Below are 21020 nucleotides of genomic sequence, written 5' to 3' on the forward strand. Positions count from 1 at the left end.
TTTTGAACATTAAATTTAAGGCCCGTCCGCGTTACCTTATTAAAACTTTACCATGCCGTCGATATCAGCATATCAAGCATCTATCGGTATTTCATTTAGCATTTTTAACTCTTTCAGATTTTTATTTATACGTTCAGTAAACTATTTGCACCTCTAACTTTATATTTTTTGCGAATATTCTTCATAGAAGAAAAAACGCAGCCGTTAAATGCGCTTTAGCTTCAAAAATAAATATGCCTCGATTTAAGAATAGATATTTAGTGGCAAGGTTATCCAGTACGAAATTTGCAGAATCTTGTGACGCTAAGGAATTCCTTAAGGTATTGCGAGAAGCTTTTCTGGTTTTACACGGTGAAGTAAAGTTAGTTAAGCTGGGGTCGTCGCTTCAAGGTTAAAATTAGAGCATTATACATTTTTTTAGGCCTTATATCTTATTTATTATAAACACATATAAAAGTTAACCTTCATAGCTAAGTTTATAGATTCAAATGCTGCAAAAATCTGCTTACTTCGATGTGCACGGAATTTTCATAAAGAAACCAGAAGTGCCTTAACTTTACTTAATCGACTTACCAAGTGTGATTGTGTTGTTTCTGTTATTGGTGTTTCAGGTTTTTTTTTTAAAGTTTTTTTTTATATTAGAATGTAATTTATTTTACTTAAATAGGCTCTTTTGAAAAAGCAAAAACTCTTGCTTTGAAAGAAATTAACTTTCAATTACCAAAAGAACCGAAAAATTTAGGTTGCTCTGTAAAATTTTTATAACAATTTATATTAAAATTAGTAACTAATTAACATTAAAGTTGTTGCTGTCTTTATTTTTGTTGGTAAAAATTCATGTTTTTATTACTGTAAATTAATTTTTTAAGATAAAAAAGTTGTAAATAAAAATTGTGCCAACTTAGAAGAGTCTAGAAGGCAGATTAAGGATTTAATTTCACAATCCTTTTGAGCTACTTTTTATTGAAGGTAATTTTAAAATAGGATTTTGTTTAAGACCATTGTTATAGTATTTAATGGTCCGCCTTTATTTTAGACGAACAACTTTTCGGTGCCCTGCGTTCGATTGAGTTGTACAAGGGTGTGTGTTTCGGGCTCAGTGCATCATTGAGATTTGTTATTTTTGAGTCCTCTTTTTGCTCCTTATCAGGTTGGTAATCGCTGAATGTTCTTCGAAGAGCTAAATCTCGTGCCTTTTTATAGTACTTACAAAGTTTTGTCCAGCTAAGCAGCTGCGACAATCTCTATTTAATAGAAGTAAATCTTTGTAAAACCTGTCATTTTGTATGACTCAACCTCGTTTCTATATCTTAAGTTTATTCTTTCTCTTCGATTGAGCTTAGTAAAGCGGTGCATGTAATCTAAAAAAATACTAAGTTTTGAGTAAAAAGTTGAATATGAACTACAAGAGCAGCACCAACGAGCTGCTCGAGGCTTTCATCAAGGGCCTTAAATCTTCTGTCCACGATATATATACCGAAATCTGCTGGATCCACATTTTTGCTTTTGACGATTTCCTCAATAAAGCAACCAAAGCCAGACAGGTTGGAAGTAACTGAAGGGACTCCGAGCACTGTGCACTCGGCTGGGTTAAAAAAAAAAGGTCACGCTGTTTTAAAATTTCCTGCTGTTGAGGTTGTCAGGATTCAGTATACCTGGCGTGTACCCCCACGGCTCATAGTACGAGGGAAAGACGCCCAAGTGGCAGCCCCGAACAAAGTGTTCGTATTCCAGTGGTAACAGCGGGGACGCAGAGCACAGAAACTCCGGATGGTAGACTACTTTGACTCTGTCGCACTCGTTATTGAACAGCTGTAGCGAGGGTGACGGCCTCTTGTCGATACCACGTGATACGCGATGTACCTGTTTTTCCCGGATGCTCAGGATTATCTTATCCTCTTCTGAATTACTCAGATTGTGGGTGCAGACGGGCGGCAGATTGGTGCGCTGTGAGCGATATAGCATTTGCTTCAACCTGCGGATGTCTTCGCCGGAAAGCAACTCTTCGCTTTTGGGCACAAGTCCGCTAAAGTACTTGGGTTTATGGCCGTGAGATACTTTATTGCTGGATTTTTACCAGCAGACGTCATTATAAATTTTCTTCCCAATACTCTCTTTTACCTCTGCGACGGTGTCTCTATTATGTAAATAACAATTTTTATTTGCCTTTGAGAATTGTTACCAGTATGGTTAGTAAATTACGTGATTTGTTTAATAATTGCTTGCCCGTGAAGCGCCTCCACGTTGAAGTTTTCTGTAGTTCCTATACATTATGAGAAAAAGAATTAAATTTTTAAGAGCTGTTATAATGAAGTACCTGGCATTATGATAAAGGCTATAACAGTTTTCTCACTTTCCTCTTTCTTCAGTCGGTAATTCAAGCGTGCAAGCGCTTCAAGATAAAGATCGACCCCCTATTTTTTATGGTTAGTTTAAAAACTCACATGTCCTATAACAAGCCTTATTGGAGTATTCATTCCGCCCGGCTATAAAAAAGTACAGCGTTTCATTCAAATCAAAATTCAAGTGACTTTTACACAAGCAGTGAGTTTCTTAAATTGAATAATATTAGTAATTGTTACCCGTAGAAATGACCCTGTGTAAATTTATTTAACACGGCCTTGTACTGAGAATGAAGATTTTGAAATTCGTGCAAAGCGCTTAACGATAGTCAAATTTTATTAATTTGCTAATTTTTTTATACGAAACTATTTACTGAAACCAACCAAAACTTCGATAAGTTCAAACCATTGGGCAAAATAACCTCTGGAATTCTCCCTAATAAATATTGAGTCTCCAGTCCTATTGGACGACTTCTTAGCTCATATTTTATTAAAGATACCACGAAGATACCGGTAACGTGGCTTACTGTAGTAAAAACATGCGCTGAGTGAACAGCAGCACGTTCAATACAGAAAAGATGAAATATGTTTAAATCTCCTAAGATTTAATTATGAGCATGAACAGTATTTTACTTTTTTACTTTTTTGTACCTGACTCTTTGTCACTGTTAATACATTTTAAATTATTATAAAAATCCCCCCCCTTTGCGCAAATTCGCCTTCCCAAGACCGTTGCGTGGGTGGTAAATACAGTAGCGATATTGATCTGTCTTTACGCTCTTAGTTAGCTGATGTTTATTTTTATAAATCAACTAAACTTCTGCATTTAAGGTACCTTGTTCGCAAAAGAATTAATCCTATTCCGGTAAGCCATTCGTGAAAGTGCGCAACGATAAAAGCAGTAGACAGTTCCTTTACTAGCTATAGAGATAACTTTTAGAAGATAAGCAAGATGGGATATTATAAAATCTTCGGGAGGATTCCGCTCAGTACAATACATAAATAAAGGCCTACCAATTCAAAGAACCAAGCTACTACGTATCCGAAGAGAACTGGGTTATTTACTTCTAAATCCTAAAATTGTAAGCTCCAAATAATATTAATGAAATAAATATTAATTTGTAATACTTAATATACGAAACATATTGGAAATAACATTAAAAGGTAAACTTATGTGAGTTTTCTCATAAAGATCGTATTTCCACTCATTCAGCTTGTGTTCCTGAGAGAGTAAATCAAATAATATGATATTTGGATTTCCTGTTTTTTTAATATAAACTTAATTACTTTCATAATTAAATTTTTTCTTATTTTACCCTCCACTAGCCAGTTTCCATACACAGATATCGCTCCATGCTGTTTCATTTTGTCGAGAACTTAGTTTATGAAAGATTGAATTACTATAATAATACATCGCTTTGCCGTCAAAACCTTTTTCTATGGCAGGCTCAACCGGTTTTATAAATTCTACTTCCTGGGAGGCAAAGTTTTTATTCCAAATGCCTAGGCAGTAGTAGTTTTCAGCTCCTATAAACTTTACGCTAGAAGCCGCTTTTGAACGAAGTACTGTATAAATTCCACCAACTTTTATAAATGATTTAATAATTTTTTTCAAACAATGGGTTAAAAAAATAACTTTTATTAGCTACTTCCCATGATACTTCAAAAACAAGTGATTTTTTTTTATTCATATTTTTATTTTTAAAAACTTGTTGAATATCGTGTACTAAAGAGAAAGATTAGTTAAAACTGAAGGCAGCCTACATAAAACATTTTTACAAGTTCAAGTTTTTTTTCTCTGAAGCTTTCTTTTGATTTAAAATGTCGATATAAGAAAAACATTCGCTAGAATAATTATTAAACTAAAGTATACAATCCTGCCGTAGCCATAGATATCTTACATGTAAAGAACAGCTTTGTCACTTTAAGTTTTTTAAAAACTTTACCCTTTACAAATTTAAGATTAAAGTATTTGAAGAGATAAAGAAAGTAATGTGGTGAAGCTTATTTATGCTTACTACCAGAACATACCTTTTTTGGATACCATCTATAACTCTTTCTATAAGCGGAGAAGGGAGCCAGCTTATCATTAACTTACAGATTCCTTCATCTAAAGTAGGAATAAGTTTTACATGTTGGTCAATAGAAAAAACTATAGTTAATTAAAGTATTCTATTTTTAACAGCCAGAGCTCTATAACCATTATATTTTTATTGCTATGGCAGTGCAGGCTTCGTAGGTACATTCTTAATAACTAGCTATTCCTCTCTTTAATTGGGGAATTTCCAATATTGGTTTAACTTAAACTTTTTTGCCTTTCGGCTTAACTTCTAGAGTTTACAATATGGATGAACTGGCGAGACCCTTAAATTAAGTGCTTATCTATTTTCTAAACAATAACGACTGAGGCGCTACTCTTGAGTTAACCAAAGATAAAGAGATAGTCTTCCGTTAAAACTCCGTATCCAGCTACATAAAAATTTCGACATAAAAATACTTACTAATATGTGAGATAAGCTAAATGTATTAAAGAGTGAAAATTAACTTCTATATAGAAAATTAACATATACCCTAACATTCAACTAAAGTTTATTAAATCAAGATGGATAATACTCTTGTTAATTGTATAATCAAACATTTCCAGCTATTTAAGATATGTAGACCTATTCCATTTATCTTCTGCTCTTTCTCATTGAAAAGGTTTTTAATGCCAACGTTATCCTATTCCAAAGATATAAGAAGGCTTTGTGGTTATTTGTTCTGATGGTGTTAATAGAAGTGGCATGTGCGATTTTTCCTTTTTTTATCGTAAAAAATCATTCCTGATGAACTCAGAAGTAGGGTTTCTACACTTTACAAGTATGTGTTGCTTTCACCTTGGAGATAGAAACGATATTACTTAGAAAGAGCCCCTATAATTTAAAAGTGTTCAATATGCACAAAATACGACCCTAAACTAGAAAACAATGTTGTTACCCTAAATCAGATTACAAACTAAGTTTATTAAAGATTAGTTAAATCTATGTAGGCACTTGCATAGGTTAATAAATAGTTTTTATTACACTCCAAACCGGTAGCTAGTCAGAATTTGCTCTCTCTTTAGAAAAGATCCAAGTAAACACCAACCTCAATTCCTTCACAGGCCTTAGCTGGCCGCATCTTTTTATTTGAGTTTGCTTATAATAAGCCAAGCAAGACTACAATTACTTTGTACGCATAGTTAGCCATTTATTTATTAAACAATATTCGAATATGCTGTTACTTTATAGGGTTTTTTTAAGATGTTTTTCTTTGTTTCCGTACAAAATTTTCAGTGATTGTACAGACGAGAGGTATTACCTAATAAAGTAAAGTGTAGACTGTTTTATAATTGACTTATTCTCCTTCTAAGAAAAATTTTTAGTTATCCTATTTAGATTTAACTCAATATATATAAATTTAACTCCTTTTCCTCAAAATACGATATGTTTCCTGATATTTTTCTTCATACCACTGGTTTTCTTAAAATTGACTCTTTTACTTAGTTTGCTTTGTTATTGAAAGAACGAACGTTACAATTAAAAAATATATAAAGAGGATAAGTTTTCTAAGTTCTATACTAACAGTTAACTTTAAGTTTACTATTATTCGGTTTTGATAAATAATTCTCCAAATATTTACGTGTAACTAATAAATTTACAAAACATTCGGATTAGCTGAGGGTCGGCAGGCAGTGAAAAAGTTCTTTGCTGGGAGGCTGTAAGTAATATTAAACTAAAGTTTAAGAAAAAGTAATGTTTCTCTTGTAAAGTTTTCAGTCTTTGCCAAAGTACTATTTTAAGACTTTAACGGAGGTAAAAGCATGCGGTAAAATTACTTACAAAGAATTAAAAAAAACTAGTCGGCAGCTGCACTTTTCTGTTAAAACAAAAGCTTGTGAAGTTGTTTATGTAGCCTTTCCTTTATATAGAATAGCACTTCTATTTTAATAAAATGCAAAAAAATAGGCTAAACATATAATTTTTTTTTGGCCATCGTAGAGAGGTTCTCTAAAGCATCTAGCAAACATTTTTCTATAAAAGATTTTTTGACTAACTTTAAAGGGATTTTAAGCGCTTTAAGGTATAACTTATTGCTTTATAGATCTCTTCGTGGCTAGAAAATTACAAAGAACCGCACTTTACCAACATAATGGAAGGGAAGTTACGCCTATTATATACCCGATGTAAACACTGAAAACATAACGTTGACCGAACACAACGAACCTGTTGCGATAGACTTTAATTCAGTTTTAAAAATAAGAGTTAAAATTAACTAAATAGATGCAAAGCAACGGTCTACAGGCAACTTTAATGCACCTCCTCTCCCATTTTTATTGTTTATATATTGTAGAATAATTTTTTTACGAATTTTGCAAAAGACATAACAACAAAGTCTTTCTTGACTTACAGAGCTCCTGAACTTCTGAAAGTGCAAATCGACTCGATAATAGATGAGTACGGCCCGGGTTTCTGAACGTTTTTTTATATATTTTTGGTAAATAAAAATGTTATCAATGTTTAATTAGCTCTTTGTTGCTAAGAATCTGCCAATGGGTTAACTTTTACACATTAAGGAAAATCTTTCTTACTGTTACGTGTAATCCATAATTAACTTAAAGGAGTATGATAAGCATGCCTACTATATATCACCTTTTGAAAGGCGCACGTTGCTGAAAAAGGTCAATAATATTTATATTTAATTTCCTGCATTTTCAAATTGGCGGTAAAATTTTAAAGGTGGCGGTGTAAATAAAAGCTGGTTAAAGGTAACTTTTAATTTTTCCTCGGCAACTCCATAAATAATTACTTCGTTTTCTTCTGTAAGGCCTTAATTTTCCCTGCTCTTTAATAGTTTCCCTAACCGGAGCAATATAAAGATTAACCACAAGCTCAGAGTAAAAGCGAATCTCCGTCCAAGCGTTTGTGAAGTATACTAATCTACGCCTTTATTATTTATAAAAGCTTAATGAGAATAATAGCTGCTGCAAGGGGTGGAGCTATTATGTAAGACCAAGCCTTGGTAAGCCTAACTTTTTAAAGTAAAAAAAAAAAATTAAATGTATTTTTAGTAACTCTTCTTTTAAAGTATTTATATTACAAAAAAAAAATTAAAAAAAATACCATTTTAATATTTACCAATCCCAAATATTCTCTTTTTATGCATCAACGGAAATTTAGCTACCAAAATAATACAAAACTGAGCAAAATTGAACCAGAACTGTTTTCCAACGCAGTAGTGGTTAGCTATAAGTATTCTATTAGTTGTATAAATAGTTTAGTGAAAATTTTGCTTACATAAAAATGCTATATAACTTAAAGCCAATATAAATTATATAGAAAATTCGACTGAGTAAGGTTTAAAGGTTAAATTAGGCTTAAAGTTTAATTGTTTTATAGTTCATATAATAAAAAATTTAAACGATTATTAAAAAAATTACAAGAAAATCGGCACGAGAGTGTAAAATTTCCTAGTTATAGTGTTTTGCTTTCCGTTATCCAGTTGCTCCCATAAAGTTAGTAGCGCCAGACTACTCTGCTGATTGTCATTGGGTACGCCTTTGATCCAGTGAAAGACAATATAAGTCACCTGTTAAAAAAATTATTGAATTTTTAAACAATAAAGTCTAATATAATAAATAGAGATGAAAAAAAGGCAAATCAAACATTTAACCAGATTGTGAACGGAATTGGTTATGGTCCAAGCGTTTCCTGGGTCATCCTCGAAGACTCCCACAATAATTCTAATATAAAATAATTGCTTAGAAAAAGTGAGAGTTTATATAATATTTGAACGTTTTTTATAATGTTAATAAATGAAACCTTAAGGCGACTATAAATAAAACATATGTAAGGTAGGAGCCTTTTTGAGATAATAAAGAGATGCTTTGGTTTGGTTCTAACGAAATTAAATCGTTATAAGATTTAGGATTTTCACTTTCAGGTCTCATTAATTATTTAAAGGGGCAAGAGACTTTTTTTCCCCCTAATGAACAAACTGAATACGTTAATAACGTTATACACCCAGAACAAAGTCCAAGAAAACGCCGTGTGGTAGCCACCAAGGGATTGCGCAACCTTTCTTTAAGGGCATTTTCAAGGGAATGCCAACGCTGCTTCATTTGTGCTTAATTTCTAGTTTTAGAGCTTTTGTAACTTTTTTAGTTATGTACAAATACCATAATAATTAAAAATTATTGAATATCTGATAACTTAGTGTTGTTGACTATTAGTATATTAAGTCTAAAAAGCTTACAAAGCCATTCATGGTTCGTGATTACAGGTTCTGATTAAGCTAGGTTAATGGGATCCGTTAAGGAATCGCGATGGAAAAAAAAATGTAGCGCACGACATGATATCACAAGACTCAAGAATTTTACACAATATCAGCGCGGCAACAGAGCAGCCTGCGACGTAATAATTGAACACAGATATATACTACAAGTACACTATTGTGTAACTTGTTCTTTATTAGGATCCTTATTTAACACTACCAAACAGAAAATTCTACTAATTAAAACAAAAAAACACAACGCTTAAGGTAATGAACTGAGTGCAACAGCCTTTAAGTATTCTTCTTTATTAACCGTTGGAAACAGAGGACGTTAATTTGTTTACATTTTTCGACCAAAAAGCAGGTAATCTCCAATGATCTTGGTTTTCATTCTAGCGAAAGGACCGAAAAGAGTCCTTATATTACTAAGCAAGACTCACGTGTACGCAACTAGGAATTTCTGGTTTCTAAGCGCATTACGCCACCATTATTAGCAGGTTATATATATTTAACATAAACTCCGTTCTCTTTTCTGCTGATTTAGAAATTAATAGATATGTGGTAGATGATGACAGTATAAAATAGGCGTGAAGGATTATGGTTTTTGGTAGATTTAATAGATAGAGATTGTAAAAGGTACCTATGTCCCTCGGCCAACATACTTCCTTTCCTAGTGCTCTACGAGGTGGTGCCCTTTGTTCAGCAACGATTTCTAGAGAGAACTGTACATTTCTCTTCGGGAAGTAGGAGAAAGCAAAAAGCATTTTGCACCGGATTCTATAAAGTTTTAATCCTCTATAGTTTTGCGTCGGATGCAGTTGGAACTAAACGAAATGCACAACCGAAAGCCTGTTTTCGATAAAAACTCTTTTAACTGCATTTATCAACGCAACTTTTAATTTAACGACAGCTATAGAAGGATTTAAGGTTGTTCTACTTCATTTTGATCCTTTAAAAGTTTTGAGTACGCAAAGTCTTGAATGTTCCATCCGTAGTCCAGTGAAAACCTTATTTAATAAATCAAAGTTTTTTTTTTACAAGTACTGAAGACCAATTTTCGACCTGTTTCTAACAACAGAAAATTTCCCTTTATTCTGTTTTCCTTCATCGTTCAGTAGTGTCCACTTTGTGATTGTTGTTAGGATTTGCCGCGTTTTATCAACCGCTTCTTCCTTATTCTATAGATTATTTTTCTCGATGGCTCTTAAGAGGGTGCCATAACAGTACAAAGCTGAGGCTTCCTTAAATAATTTGTTTCAGTTTCAAATTCGACGCTGTTATGTTCCGAACCAATTTCTTCTGTTAATAGGGTTGTTTCCTTGCTGGTTCGGAGCATGGTAGGGTGATGTAATTGTGGGCTCAGTTTTTATATTCTAAAATACCACCAAGCGCCTCTTGCATCCTTTTTTACGGCGTCTCTAATAAATAGAATTTGTGTAAGGTATTGATGTATCTTCAAAAAAAAAAGGCAGAATATATTTCAACGTCGTTTCTTTTTCCTTTAGGCCTACCTAAAAAAACGTTTTCAAACTAAAACTGTAAAAAGTTATTTTGAGCTTTAAAAAAGAATATTTCATGTCGGTTTTAAAGTTGTATAAAGTTTTGAGGATTCCTTGGGGGTCTATTATTAAGGCCGAAACTGCGAGCAACAGTAGGCCAGCACTAAAGTTCCACTTTACTACTTTTTAAGGGTGACTCAAGAGCTATAGCGTTACTAATAGTTAACTACCTCATAAAGTCTTGTTTTTATTAAATATTATTATGTAGTCTTCTTAGTTTGGTTAATACAGTACTGCATTAAAGTTGGGTTATACAATATAAGGTTGTTTGAGCTATAAAATTAAAAAGCATTATTGTTAACATGGTTATAGTTCGACAAGTTGAAGTATATACTACAAATTTTAATCAATGGTAACCATTATTTAAAGTAAGGTAGTGAAATGCCTCAGTCTACATGGTTACACATATAAAAAGGCAGTGATGTCAAAATCTAGTTTTCTGGTAAATCAAGGCTTCTCAGTCCAGGCTAACTTTCCAGGTGCAGGTATGAAACTACTCTATAGAGAGTATCCTTCAGCTTGGGTTTTACATTTAACTATAAGCGCTATGATATAACCTTAAACCTTTACAGTTACTGCTTACTATGTTTACCACTTGTCGTCTAGGTTCAATTTAGTAATTTCGCAGAAAAATACCAATTCATTTTAAGCTCCAGAGTTTTAACTTTAAAGGTTAAAGACTACGCGAAGTCAGACTAGAAACAATTAAGGAGAAAGGCGGAACTCTTTCTGCGAGTCTAGGTCAGCCTTAAACCCCATTTTGGGGTGGATAATTGGCTAAGCAGTTTAAGTTTAATTTGAGAAAGCAATATTAAGGTTAAGACCAGCTTAGTTTTAGTGTAGGATTAAGGATCATTATGAACAAATAATACTTTTAGTGTAGACACATTTTTTACTAATATGTTCGCGTTCTCGGTACTTAGCAGATAAGGTCATAAACTATAGAATAGAATAAACCAAAAATTAAATAAATTTAAAAATTATTAAAAATATTATTGTTGACGCTTTTGTTGGATGTCAACTTCTAACCAAAATAGGAGCTAAAAAGGGTTCAAACTTATCACTAATTTTCCTGGAGTTACTTTAAAGTGGTGCCGGTAGCAATTATAAGGAGCTACAGACAGCTTTGAATACCGGGCTAAGCGCCGGTAGTTAATAATATAATAGTTTGATAACCTTATAGCTTAAGTAAGGCTGTTCTACTCAACTCAAACATATTTAATAACAAAAATATAGACACTATGCGCTCCGTTATCTACATTGATGACTACACTGCTAAGGCCAAGAACCTCATCACTTTCTTATACGTAACAACAAGTATTATTGATGAGAACTTAAATAAAGCTTCTCAAATAACTTTATGAAATAAAGTTAGTTTTAATAGCCACTAAAATATGAAATTATTGAACTGTTTAAGGTTTAAGAACAATAAATATAAAAATTATCGAAATATTCACTTTATACGTAGCAACGGAACACATCTCATGCCGCATTGTATTATAAATTAATGACTTTCTTATAAAAATACGTATTTACATTAATACTAAAGTGCTCAGTATATATAACTAAACATTCCCTCTACAAAACTAAAGGCGATTCCGGGAACCAATTGTTTCACGTGACTAAAAGTCCAAATGTAGGGTCCCCCGCTTAGAGTAGGAGCCATAGCGTTATTAGCGTATGCTTAAGTTTGCCGGCACTTTCTCTGCCAGCACTTTTCGCTTTCTCTCTGGTTTTTTTTTATACAGATGGAGAGCAACAATGGTTAGCTATAACATAGATAGTTTTAAGATCGAAGTTTTGGGTACAGGAGGTTAATTTTTAACACTTAAGCTTTTACGTGTTTTTCATAAACCTTTAGGCGAAATTACTCCTTCTTTCGTATTGGTTTCGACCTCTGCTTCATATTTATTTAACTGTGGGGAAGGAATGCAAAGATTTTTATCTGAAAGTGATGTACTACTTTTCTTACCTGTTATTTTTTTATATTAAACTCATTTTCTTTAACAAGTAGTTCTCATTTTTATTATCGTGAGTAGAAAAAATTTATGAATATTAAAGCAATATTTCTTAATTCGCTCAACTGGGATTCCGTGGGGGGAATTCCTGGTACCTTTTTGACTTGTACGACAGTAATGTTCAAGCCGGTAGGCTTTATTTTTGTTATTACTAGGCCTTTTTTTAACTTTTAGCCAGACTTGCGCACAGCTTACCACTGGTAACTTTTCCTCTATATATATTTTTCATTACTTAAAGTTTTTTATCAACTAGAAAAAAATTTTGATGTACTTGGCCCACCCGGTTTAAGTAGGTGGTTTTACTCGTCTAGATACTATATGGAACGAGAAGTCGTTCATCTAAATGTTACGGAGTTTGGAGAATCACTCTCGCCTCCTAAACAACTTTCTTTAGACAGCGCTCACGATTTAGTTACGCCCCATGAGCAATTGGGATTCTACAAAGATGAAAACATTACAGTTGTCCCTCTTATCCTCGCGCCTCTTTCCAATACTCTTAATGAAAATATTGTATATACTACGCCGCTAGAAGAGAGGAGAATGCATTTATCTCATCTCCTTGACCCAACTCGATCGTCACTGCAAGAGGCCGCTGTGCTACCCAATGCAGCGCGAAGGCAGTGTCATAGTTTTGAAAAGCGAGTTTCTAAGATCTTCTCACCGAGCACAGTTGTCCCTTTTAACGGCTCGCTTCCTTCGCTCTGCTACATTGTAAAGACCAAATCCCATCGCGGAAATCTAGACAACAGCAAGGCAGATGCACTCTCTATCCCTCGCGGCGGTTTATTACCTTAAAAATATATTTTTATATGAATTTTATGAAAATTTGATTCTTTCAGTTTGTAGGGGGCGTCTTGCTAACGGTGATTCCATCACACTAGCAAATGGCACTGGTATTATTATTTTTTTTTCATTTAAAGTTTTCTCAGTTTGTATTATGATAGTCGTAACTCCTGATCAGTGCGTGTCTCCCGGGCATCCAGGCCACGTTTTTCTTGTTATTGATTGCCCCACAAGTATTTTTGTTAATATTATATATATATGTATGCGAAGCGTTTATATTATTGTATAGAAGCGCATCTCGAGGAGTTAGTAAAGAAAAAAAACTTTCTGCATTTAAACACGTTTGTTGATAGAAATTATTTTGAAGGGTATTTACACCTCTTTCGCCTCGTTTTTTTATCTTATTTTATTTTTAGCAGCCTTGAGACGGGAGGCCCGGTTGAGTGTATTATTCATTTAAGCCCGAGGGGAATTATTGTATCTTTGCTATAAATATATAATCAATCTGGCAACATCCGAGTAAAACTGCGCTAGTTAGACTCCCGTTACGTTGAGATCATGCAGCGGCTGACAGACACGCCCGGTAGAGGCCAGCACATATTTATTAACGAAACTTTCTGTGATGATCGGATTATTTTTAACAAATTACTGCGCATTCAGTGCAAACTTTCTGTTCTGGACGAGAGCGTTGGTTCTTTTTTTTATTTTTTTTTCATTGTTAATAAAAATGCATGCGTCGGGCGTTATAGGTGTATAAAATTCCCCTACGAGACGGGATTGTCTCTGTTGAAAATTCTCTTGATGCAGTAAAGAAACTTGTATAATGCGCCGATTATTTCTTCTTGATATCTTTTATAGTTAATATTTTTCTTTTACTGCAGTATGGAAATTGGGATTGTTGCATCGGCGAGCCTTTGCTTTCCTTTACTTTAGTTCCTGTGCGCCGAAAAGGTTCATTAGGGCCCTTACTGAGCCGTTTTTTTGCTTGAATGTTTAAAATAATCGCACAGGCCTTCAAAAAAGCGCCATCCCTAAACCCGTCGATGTTCAAAAGGAAAAAGATTCCGCACGTGATGCACTGGGCTTGAGTACGAAAGAAAATTCGAATTAATTTATAATTACTAATAATTTTTCAGCTGATTCTTCAGTGTCGTCTATGGACTCTTCGCCTAAAGATTCTGTGGTAGCTGTAGCATTAGGTCTTACTTAGCATCGTTTTTGCTGGTCACAGTCAACAATTTATTTTTTAATTTCCTTTTTCTTTTGCGTAGGCACAGGCTCTTCTTTGCCAGGAAAATTAAGAAATGTCAGCTGCTATGTGCTTGAAATTATGGTCCATTCTGCTCTACAATCTCTGTTAACGCTATTCATAATTTAATTTCAGGGTGATCTTTTGATTCTCGACTGCGGAGAGGGCTCGTACGGGCAAATGCTACGCCACTATGGCTCCGCGAGGCTACCGCAGATGCTGCGATCTGTGCAATGTTGTTATGTTTCGCACATGCACGCTGACCATCACCTGGGTCTGTTAAGAATTTTGATCGAAAAAAAAAAGGCTCACGTCAGCCAGTCCGATTGCGGGTTGCTGCGATACGATTTTTTCAATAATTAAATTTAATGCGGCCGCGCCGCAGTTGTCTTTCGCCTGCCGTGCAAGTGGTCGGCCCGAAAGCACTGCACGTTTATTTAGACGAGATGAAGCATTTTTACGATTTTGATTTCGTGTTTAGTCCCAATTTTGAATCTTGCGAAGTAGTGGAGCTCACTCCTCTCGTTAAAATTTTTATTAATTTTTTGAGCATTTCGGTAATTTTGAATTTTTAATTTTTTGAAGGGCTTGCCCCATCTGAATTTTCTTTGTGTTCCTGTTGTGCATTCTTCTAAAGCAACTGGTAAGTGTTTGCTTTCAATTTTACATTCAATTTTTACTTGTACAAAACCTTTTTATAAATAATTAATTTTTAATGAACATAATTTTTTTGCTTATCTTAACTTTTCATAATGAAACTTTTTTACTCGTCATCTTAATTTAAGCCATTTGCTACTGCAGTTTTTTTTCTATAAAGGATGTGTAGTGTCGCACAAAAGCGGATGGAAAATAGTTTATTCCGGAGACACGCGCCCCTGCCACTCCTTGGGTGCCTTTAAATTTTTTAATTTTTTTTATTCTCTTTTATTCCTTTTTTTAATTATATAAATTTAGTTGTGAATGGAAAAAATGCTGATCTCTTGATCCACGAAGCAACTTTTTTGCCTGAGTATTTTTTTCATACTTAATTTTTTATATATATTAATTCCTCTTACCATCAGGCTTGTGGAAGATGCCAAGGAGAAAAAGCACAGGTACTTGACATTTTCATTTTGTTTCAGAATTATTTTTAATTTTTTTTTCCAATTTTTCTGTAGCACTACTTTGGAGGCAGTAAAGGTTGGACAAGATATGCACGCTAAAGTAGTTATGCTCAGCCATTTTAGCCAACGGTAAGCGGGATTCTGCTTAGTTCTCTTTTTCTTGCGCTTCACTGAATTCGGCAGAATCAAAAATTTAATAGATCTCAGGGATTTTCCAGCCAACGTGTTTGTCGCATTCGATAATATGCGATTTGGTTTCCATCATTTTTTAATTTTTTTATTAATTTGCTTTGAAGCTTTTGCATTATAACCAGATCTTGCTCAGGCGCAGCGCTTGCCCTCGTATAGGGCCTCCCTCTGCCGTTTGTTTTCGGATGAATAGAAAATTAATTAAATTTATTTTAAATTTATCAACTAGAAATTTTTTAATTACGATAATAAATTAAAAATTTTCTAATTGTAATCAAGTTATTAATTGGAATTAATCATTTTTACAGATAATTTTTTTAATTGTATTCTTAGATAGAAATTTTAATTATAATTATATGTTACCTTAATTTATGTTATACAAATTAGAAACATTTTATTTTTATTTTTAAATTTATTTTGAATTTCATTTTTTCTTACATTCTTATATTATTTATATATGAAATTGATTTTCTGCTGTATTTTGCATTTGGATTGTTTTCCTTTGTACTGCCTTTGCGCTTTATGTGACCCGTTGCCATTTCAGTCTCCGACCTTTCCGGCTCGCTGATTTTTTTCCATATCACGCTGACAAGGATTTTTCCTATAGTTAACAATTAGAGATTTAATTAGTTTTAAAGTTTTACTTGCGAGGCTCATTACGTTGATTAAGTATTGCTTAGTAGATTTTGTTTAGAGATTTATTAATGTTATTAATTATATTTGAGTTCGGGCTAAAAAAAAAAATTATATTGTATAATTAAAAATTTAAATCTTTTACGCCCTAAGAACCCTTTAAGCTATGCTGTTAAGTCATCTTGAATTTTTAAATTTTTTTTATAGTGCAGGCCGTGCGTTTAATATCAACAAAAAACTTTGCGTTGCGATTTTTATGGTGTACGGGCAAAGTTTACCCGTCCCCTCGTCTAAATCTAGCCAGCCGTCGAAGCAGACGCTCGTGTCTTTGTCAGGTGCATCATCTTTTAGATCGCTGTAAGATGCTATGAGCTGTTCGCCAACATACAAGTGTCTTCCTGATTTTTTCCCTGTGGAACTAGATTTTTTAACAGTCACAAATTTGAGTTTAATAGAACCTTGTGTAAAAGAAAAATAAACTTATTATGTAAATTTAGATTAAAAAAATTTAAATTGTTACCCAGATGTTTGTGCACAGCCTCTTTTTTAAAATTCCGAACGAGAATATTCATAATAGAGTCACTGTTGTGCATGGGGATCACAAAGAGTTGATCCCAAAATGGGTTCTGCGATAGTTTAAATCGTTTGATTATGAAATTTGTAAGAGTCATTGAAGCTACCATCGTCTCAATTAGTGTACTTGTTCTCGCTACGGTTTTCCCTTCATGTTTAATTTTTACGTACGGATCAGGTTTTCCACTCCAATTCAGGCTTAGCAAGTGTTTACCTTTTTTTATGGTGATTACTACGCATTCTGAACATCCTGATAAAGTAAAAAAGTAGAATGAGACTTAAGTTATTGTCTTTTAAAAAAAGGCCACTTGGTGGTAGGAGGTCTCTTACTTTGTTGCTTGCCAAGAAATCGGCTAAGTCGCCCTCTTACCAATTTTTTTTAAAAAAAATTTTAATTTTTTATTACTAAGATTCTACCTGTTACCAAGTTTACAGGGCCTTCGTAGCTTGGGATATAAAAAACGTCTCGCAAGAAGGGGAATATTATTTTTGGGACAACGTTTCCTTTATGTAATGGGGGAGGGAGGAAATTAATTATGCCTTTAAGCATGATAATGGACAAAATTTAACCTATGAATAAGGCGATCGCTATTGAAAGGGAAATCACGGTGTATGTAGAGGACTCCGTTGTTAAATTATTGATTCCTGAAACTCTTCCTAATTCTTGTCTAACCACAGCCGAACCAGGCACCAGTAAAGATATTGAAGGGATAATACCAACTAAAGGCGTCATGTGATGAAAAAGTTTTTTGACTTTTGGATGTGAAACGAGTGTTGATAAAAAACAAATTGCAAAAGTCTACATTTTGAAGCATTGATTTTGAATAATTGTGGCTGTTATTGTTAAATATAATAGCAATGTGTAACCGTAAGGAAAGCGCTTAACGACGATCCTATATTTGTTTTAGCACTTAAGTTGTATTGTACTAAGAATGCTAGAAACTGGCACATAAAGAAAGGGAGGGCCAAACGTATGGGTATTTGAAAGGCTATTAAGGAACCTTTTATATATATATAAAGAATAATTATTAGCCGTAACCTCTCATAGTTGTAGTTTTGCTACATACCCAAATACGTTACTAAGTAAAAAATAAAAGCCGTTAAGTCCGGATGGAGTCCTTTAATCGACTCGCAAGGGCCAGTAACGTTTTCTAGCAGTTTGAATTTTTCAGGGGCCAGATAAAACCATGAGTTCCGACCTAAACCCTAAAAGTATGTAGAGGAGCTATTTGCATTGCGATGTGTGTTACCTGTCGTCAAACCGATTGCAATAACGCTCCCGATAAATATAGCATAAACATATCGAACAGCCCCTTTAAGCGAGTAAACGATTAATGACGAGTTAAATATTTATATGAACACAACGAAAAAAAAATTTACAAGATAACAACTGTTATATACCCACAATTAATAATCCATCAAACATTTCCATAACTGAAAACACTAGCATGGTACCGGGAAAGTCTGCTCGTTGTTTTTAAAGTGCTTTTAATTTTAAAAATTTAACTTTTTACAATTGGAAGCAGAGCCGAAAGATGCAGCAGTGGCACAGTTGCTATCAATCATGCCATAAATCATAAAAATGCTTATGGCAAAAAAATAAGAATCTTAGTTAAATAACATAATTATTTAAGAAAGGTATACCCTACAAACCAACCAATAAAGAAAGTAATTAATAAGACGGAGAAGTTTGACCAAAGTATTTGATAAGTATCTTCTCTAAAGTTTATAAGTTGTAAAAGACCTAATATATGTAAACATTGTAAAATTTCTTTAAGTACTTATTTTCTTTCAATACACTTTACTGCACTGTGTTTACCTACAGCAAGGCCTATTGCCATAGCTATCAAAATAGCATTCGTATTTCCCTTATTAAAAAATCCGGTGAACCCCGCGTTGAGTATAACACTAGCAATAACCTGATAGTACCTGTATATTAAAAGGGTTACTAAAAATTTAAGTTCTTTTTTCAACGTAATACCAAGGATAATAGTCCTCTTTTTGGTATATATTCTGAATTTTAGTATATATGTTTTCATAACTTTTATTTTCATGTTGCTTGATAACATTTTTTACTATACATGTAGAAATAAATTAAGAAAGGAGGTTTTATCAATTTTCTTCTTATAACAGTATGTATTAATTTTTTCTTGCCTAAGGTCATCACCCTTGATAGTTTCTCCATATTACCGCTTTTCTGGATACAAACGAAATCACTATTAGGATAGCCACCATATTCAAACCTTATCCAGAATCCGTTAGGATAAATTATAAGTTTGGCTTCTTGAACACCTTAATGTAGATATAACTAACCAAATAACTTGAACTTATTATAAACTTAATGTTAACCAAGTACATCACTAATGCTTTTAAGATATTGTTTTAGAAGGTGTGCTGGCATCCCATACGTGAAAAGTGCTTCAATTAATAAAAATAAAATTTTGTAAGCTTCAAAAGTTTTTTCATAACCATTAATAGAAATTGTGATATCTATTATAATCCATTCAAAAAGACAAGACTTAAATTATTATAAAAACTATTATCAGCCACCACTAAATACATTAACCTGAATTGTTATTTCCGTTGCTCATCTTCTTTTCCTCATAGTCTTTTTCATTTTCTAATTCTGAACTATCATGAAGGTCAATAATACTTGTCATTGACTTGTTGTTTTCATATTTACTACTAAAAGGGTGAAAGAACTTTCTACTCATTTTTTTTAGTTTACGTGATATTGAGTAACGATTTAACTTTTACTAATTTAGATGTTGCAGTAATGAGAAGAAGAAAGCAAGCCTAGTCATCTATAAAAGCATTAAGAGATAACCAATAAACAGTAGCCTTTTCACATCTTGGTTCTGTACTATTAGATTGTATGGAATAACTTGTCTACCATAAAAAGATACATATACATTTACTAAAATTAATAGTGTTTAAAGAACCCCCATAATTAATAAAATATTACTGTAGACTATTATAAAGTTTTAAATATTTTAATTTTGTTAAATGAATTAATTTCTAATTTTTTAATTGTCCAATTTAAAATTTTGCTTTTAAGATGATGTATATTTTAAAAATATAAAACGATCGCACTATTTTCTACTGAATTTATCAAGCAAACTTTGGTGTTTCATAATAACATGTGGGTTATATTTTATGGTAGTGACAAGGTAACATAACTTAGAGCTTTTTGTATAAAAATATTTATTAAATCAAAAAGTTAGTCCGCATAATGACCACTGGGTGAGTCATTGAGTGTTGTAAAATTTTTATTTGCATATTTATAAAATCCTCCTATTCTTATATTTTTTGGTTAGCTATAATTTTGTAATTTTGTAAACTATTACATACATGTACAGTATATGCCCACTTTTTCAGTCTAGTAAGGACTAGTTGTAGAAGTATGGCAACTCGTGAAATCGCTGCTATAGTATTGTATTTTTAAAAATGCTCTGATAGAGATCCTCTAACACTTCTTATCAAGCCTCGCCCGCCTTATTTAATCCCGATGGTCAGCGATTAGTATAAACATTGAAAAAAAAGTTTTCCAGCTATCTGAATCTTTACACTTTTTACAAGACAGTATTAGATATCATCAAGGTTGTTTTTTACTATTGAAATTAGTTAAAAAAGAAATTAAAGGTGGATTTTTATTATAGCCGTAACGTAAATTTCCTTTTTTTTATATTTGGTGGATCACACTATTACAGTATGTTCGAGGTTTCCAGCAAATTTTAAATATTGTGACTAAGCAAATACTTTTATAAAATTTTCAGCGTGTTTATTTAATCTTAGAGGAAAAAAACACCGTTAGCTAATAATCATTTCGGTATATTAAAAATTTTGATCTCCCGTTAATGGAATTTAATAGTTTTCAGCTGTGGGCGAATAAAAGCTTTCTTCCTTAAGAGAAATTAGATAAAAACTGAACTTTCAAACTAAAATAGCTGAAAGCATAAATTTTTTTTTGCGGTGTATGAGGATGATCTTTTGACTTGTTATCAATGTTTGTTTATAAAGTGCTTGAAAAACCACAGTATTCGAAAGAAAGGCTTTTTGCAGAACTAAAAAAAAATAGGATGATTTACACCATTTCATTATTACTTATTTAAGCAAAACAGCTTAAAGAATGGAGAGAATTGATTATGTAAAATACGTTCTACACTACCAAAATACTATTTTGGCCTCAATTAAGTTCGTTTGAGTGATTATTGTAAAACTTTGACGACAAAAAGTTGACTAATTAATCATGTCCTTTTATAGCTATTTAACTTTAATTT

The 21020-nt window shown here is 32.9% G+C and overlaps 3 protein-coding genes and 1 long non-coding RNA gene across 5 annotated transcripts; 2 read left to right on the forward strand and 2 right to left on the reverse strand.

Annotated features, from left to right (window-relative positions):
- Nucleotides 1-738, forward strand: LOC135119963 (uncharacterized). Of its 2 annotated transcripts, none has more exons than XR_010278452.1 (4): nucleotides 1-86; nucleotides 188-390; nucleotides 458-611; nucleotides 668-738. It is a non-coding gene; the product is annotated as an uncharacterized LOC135119963 (long non-coding RNA). The 2 variants fall into 2 exon arrangements; XR_010278453.1 differs by having other exon boundaries at nucleotides 471-611.
- A 236-nt stretch (nucleotides 739-974) lies between these two features.
- On the reverse strand, nucleotides 975-5501 carry LOC135119976 (glycogen [starch] synthase, muscle-like). The gene is made up of 15 exons (XM_064044340.1): nucleotides 5469-5501; nucleotides 3178-3263; nucleotides 2994-3112; nucleotides 2854-2940; nucleotides 2727-2802; nucleotides 2583-2660; nucleotides 2461-2530; nucleotides 2318-2414; nucleotides 2203-2263; nucleotides 2078-2137; nucleotides 1864-2026; nucleotides 1656-1812; nucleotides 1418-1585; nucleotides 1297-1361; nucleotides 975-1244 (listed from the first exon to the last, which is right to left on the reverse strand). Exons 1-15 carry the CDS (start codon nucleotides 5499-5501, stop codon nucleotides 1014-1016), a joined length of 1551 nt encoding a protein of 516 aa, XP_063900410.1. The 3' UTR covers nucleotides 975-1013.
- Nucleotides 5502-7487: 1986 nt separating this feature from the next.
- LOC135119977 (ORM1-like protein 1) lies at nucleotides 7488-8352 on the reverse strand. The gene is made up of 4 exons (XM_064044341.1): nucleotides 8183-8352; nucleotides 8034-8103; nucleotides 7801-7949; nucleotides 7488-7617 (listed from the first exon to the last, which is right to left on the reverse strand). The coding sequence occupies exons 1-4, from the start codon at nucleotides 8308-8310 to the stop codon at nucleotides 7488-7490; spliced, it is 477 nt and encodes a 158-aa protein (XP_063900411.1). The 5' UTR covers nucleotides 8311-8352.
- Nucleotides 8353-11944: 3592 nt separating this feature from the next.
- LOC135119970 (zinc phosphodiesterase ELAC protein 2-like) lies at nucleotides 11945-15736 on the forward strand. Its single transcript, XM_064044334.1, has 24 exons — nucleotides 11945-12005; nucleotides 12054-12148; nucleotides 12232-12301; nucleotides 12366-12410; nucleotides 12464-12991; nucleotides 13050-13103; nucleotides 13155-13226; nucleotides 13283-13361; nucleotides 13410-13470; nucleotides 13528-13680; nucleotides 13743-13811; nucleotides 13875-13944; nucleotides 14004-14081; nucleotides 14130-14192; nucleotides 14265-14326; nucleotides 14378-14574; nucleotides 14628-14766; nucleotides 14828-14885; nucleotides 15060-15131; nucleotides 15197-15251; nucleotides 15304-15336; nucleotides 15400-15474; nucleotides 15529-15599; nucleotides 15660-15736. The coding sequence occupies exons 1-24, from the start codon at nucleotides 11954-11956 to the stop codon at nucleotides 15725-15727; spliced, it is 2319 nt and encodes a 772-aa protein (XP_063900404.1). The 5' UTR covers nucleotides 11945-11953; the 3' UTR covers nucleotides 15728-15736.
- Nucleotides 15737-21020: the final 5284 nt, after the last annotated feature.

Source organism: Zophobas morio, unplaced genomic scaffold (genome assembly GCF_036711695.1).
Source record: "Zophobas morio isolate AGI-343-1 ecotype UQ-CSIRO unplaced genomic scaffold, CSIRO_AGI_Zmor_V1 ptg000325l, whole genome shotgun sequence".
Classification (NCBI taxonomy): Eukaryota; Metazoa; Arthropoda; class Insecta; order Coleoptera; family Tenebrionidae; genus Zophobas; species Zophobas morio.

What these genes read in the sequence shown, in the direction of transcription:
- LOC135119976 (XM_064044340.1), bottom strand. Translation starts at nt 5,501, where the DNA reads ATGCGGCCAGCTAAGGCCTGTGAAGGAATTGAG. An exon ending in ACACAGGGTCATTTCTACGG is followed by an intron (nt 2,531 to 2,582) that starts GTAACAATTACT and finishes CTTGTGTAAAAG; the next exon opens with TCACTTGAATTTTGATTTGA. An exon ending in TGAGCATCCGGGAAAAACAG is followed by an intron (nt 1,813 to 1,863) that starts GTACATCGCGTA and finishes CCCTCGCTACAG; the next exon opens with CTGTTCAATAACGAGTGCGA.
- LOC135119977 (XM_064044341.1), bottom strand. Translation starts at nt 8,310, where the DNA reads ATGAGACCTGAAAGTGAAAATCCTAAATCTTATAACGATTTAATTTCG. An exon ending in TTATTTATAGTCGCCTTAAG is followed by an intron (nt 8,104 to 8,182) that starts GTTTCATTTATT and finishes ATTTTATATTAG; the next exon opens with AATTATTGTGGGAGTCTTCG. An exon ending in ACTCTCGTGCCGATTTTCTT is followed by an intron (nt 7,618 to 7,800) that starts GTAATTTTTTTA and finishes TACAACTAATAG; the next exon opens with AATACTTATAGCTAACCACT.
- LOC135119970 (XM_064044334.1), top strand. Translation starts at nt 11,954, where the DNA reads ATGGTTAGCTATAACATAGATAGTTTTAAGATCGAAGTTTTGGGTACA. An exon ending in GATAGAAATTATTTTGAAGG is followed by an intron (nt 13,362 to 13,409) that starts GTATTTACACCT and finishes TTTTATTTTTAG; the next exon opens with CAGCCTTGAGACGGGAGGCC. An exon ending in TAAGCCCGAGGGGAATTATT is followed by an intron (nt 13,471 to 13,527) that starts GTATCTTTGCTA and finishes AAACTGCGCTAG; the next exon opens with TTAGACTCCCGTTACGTTGA.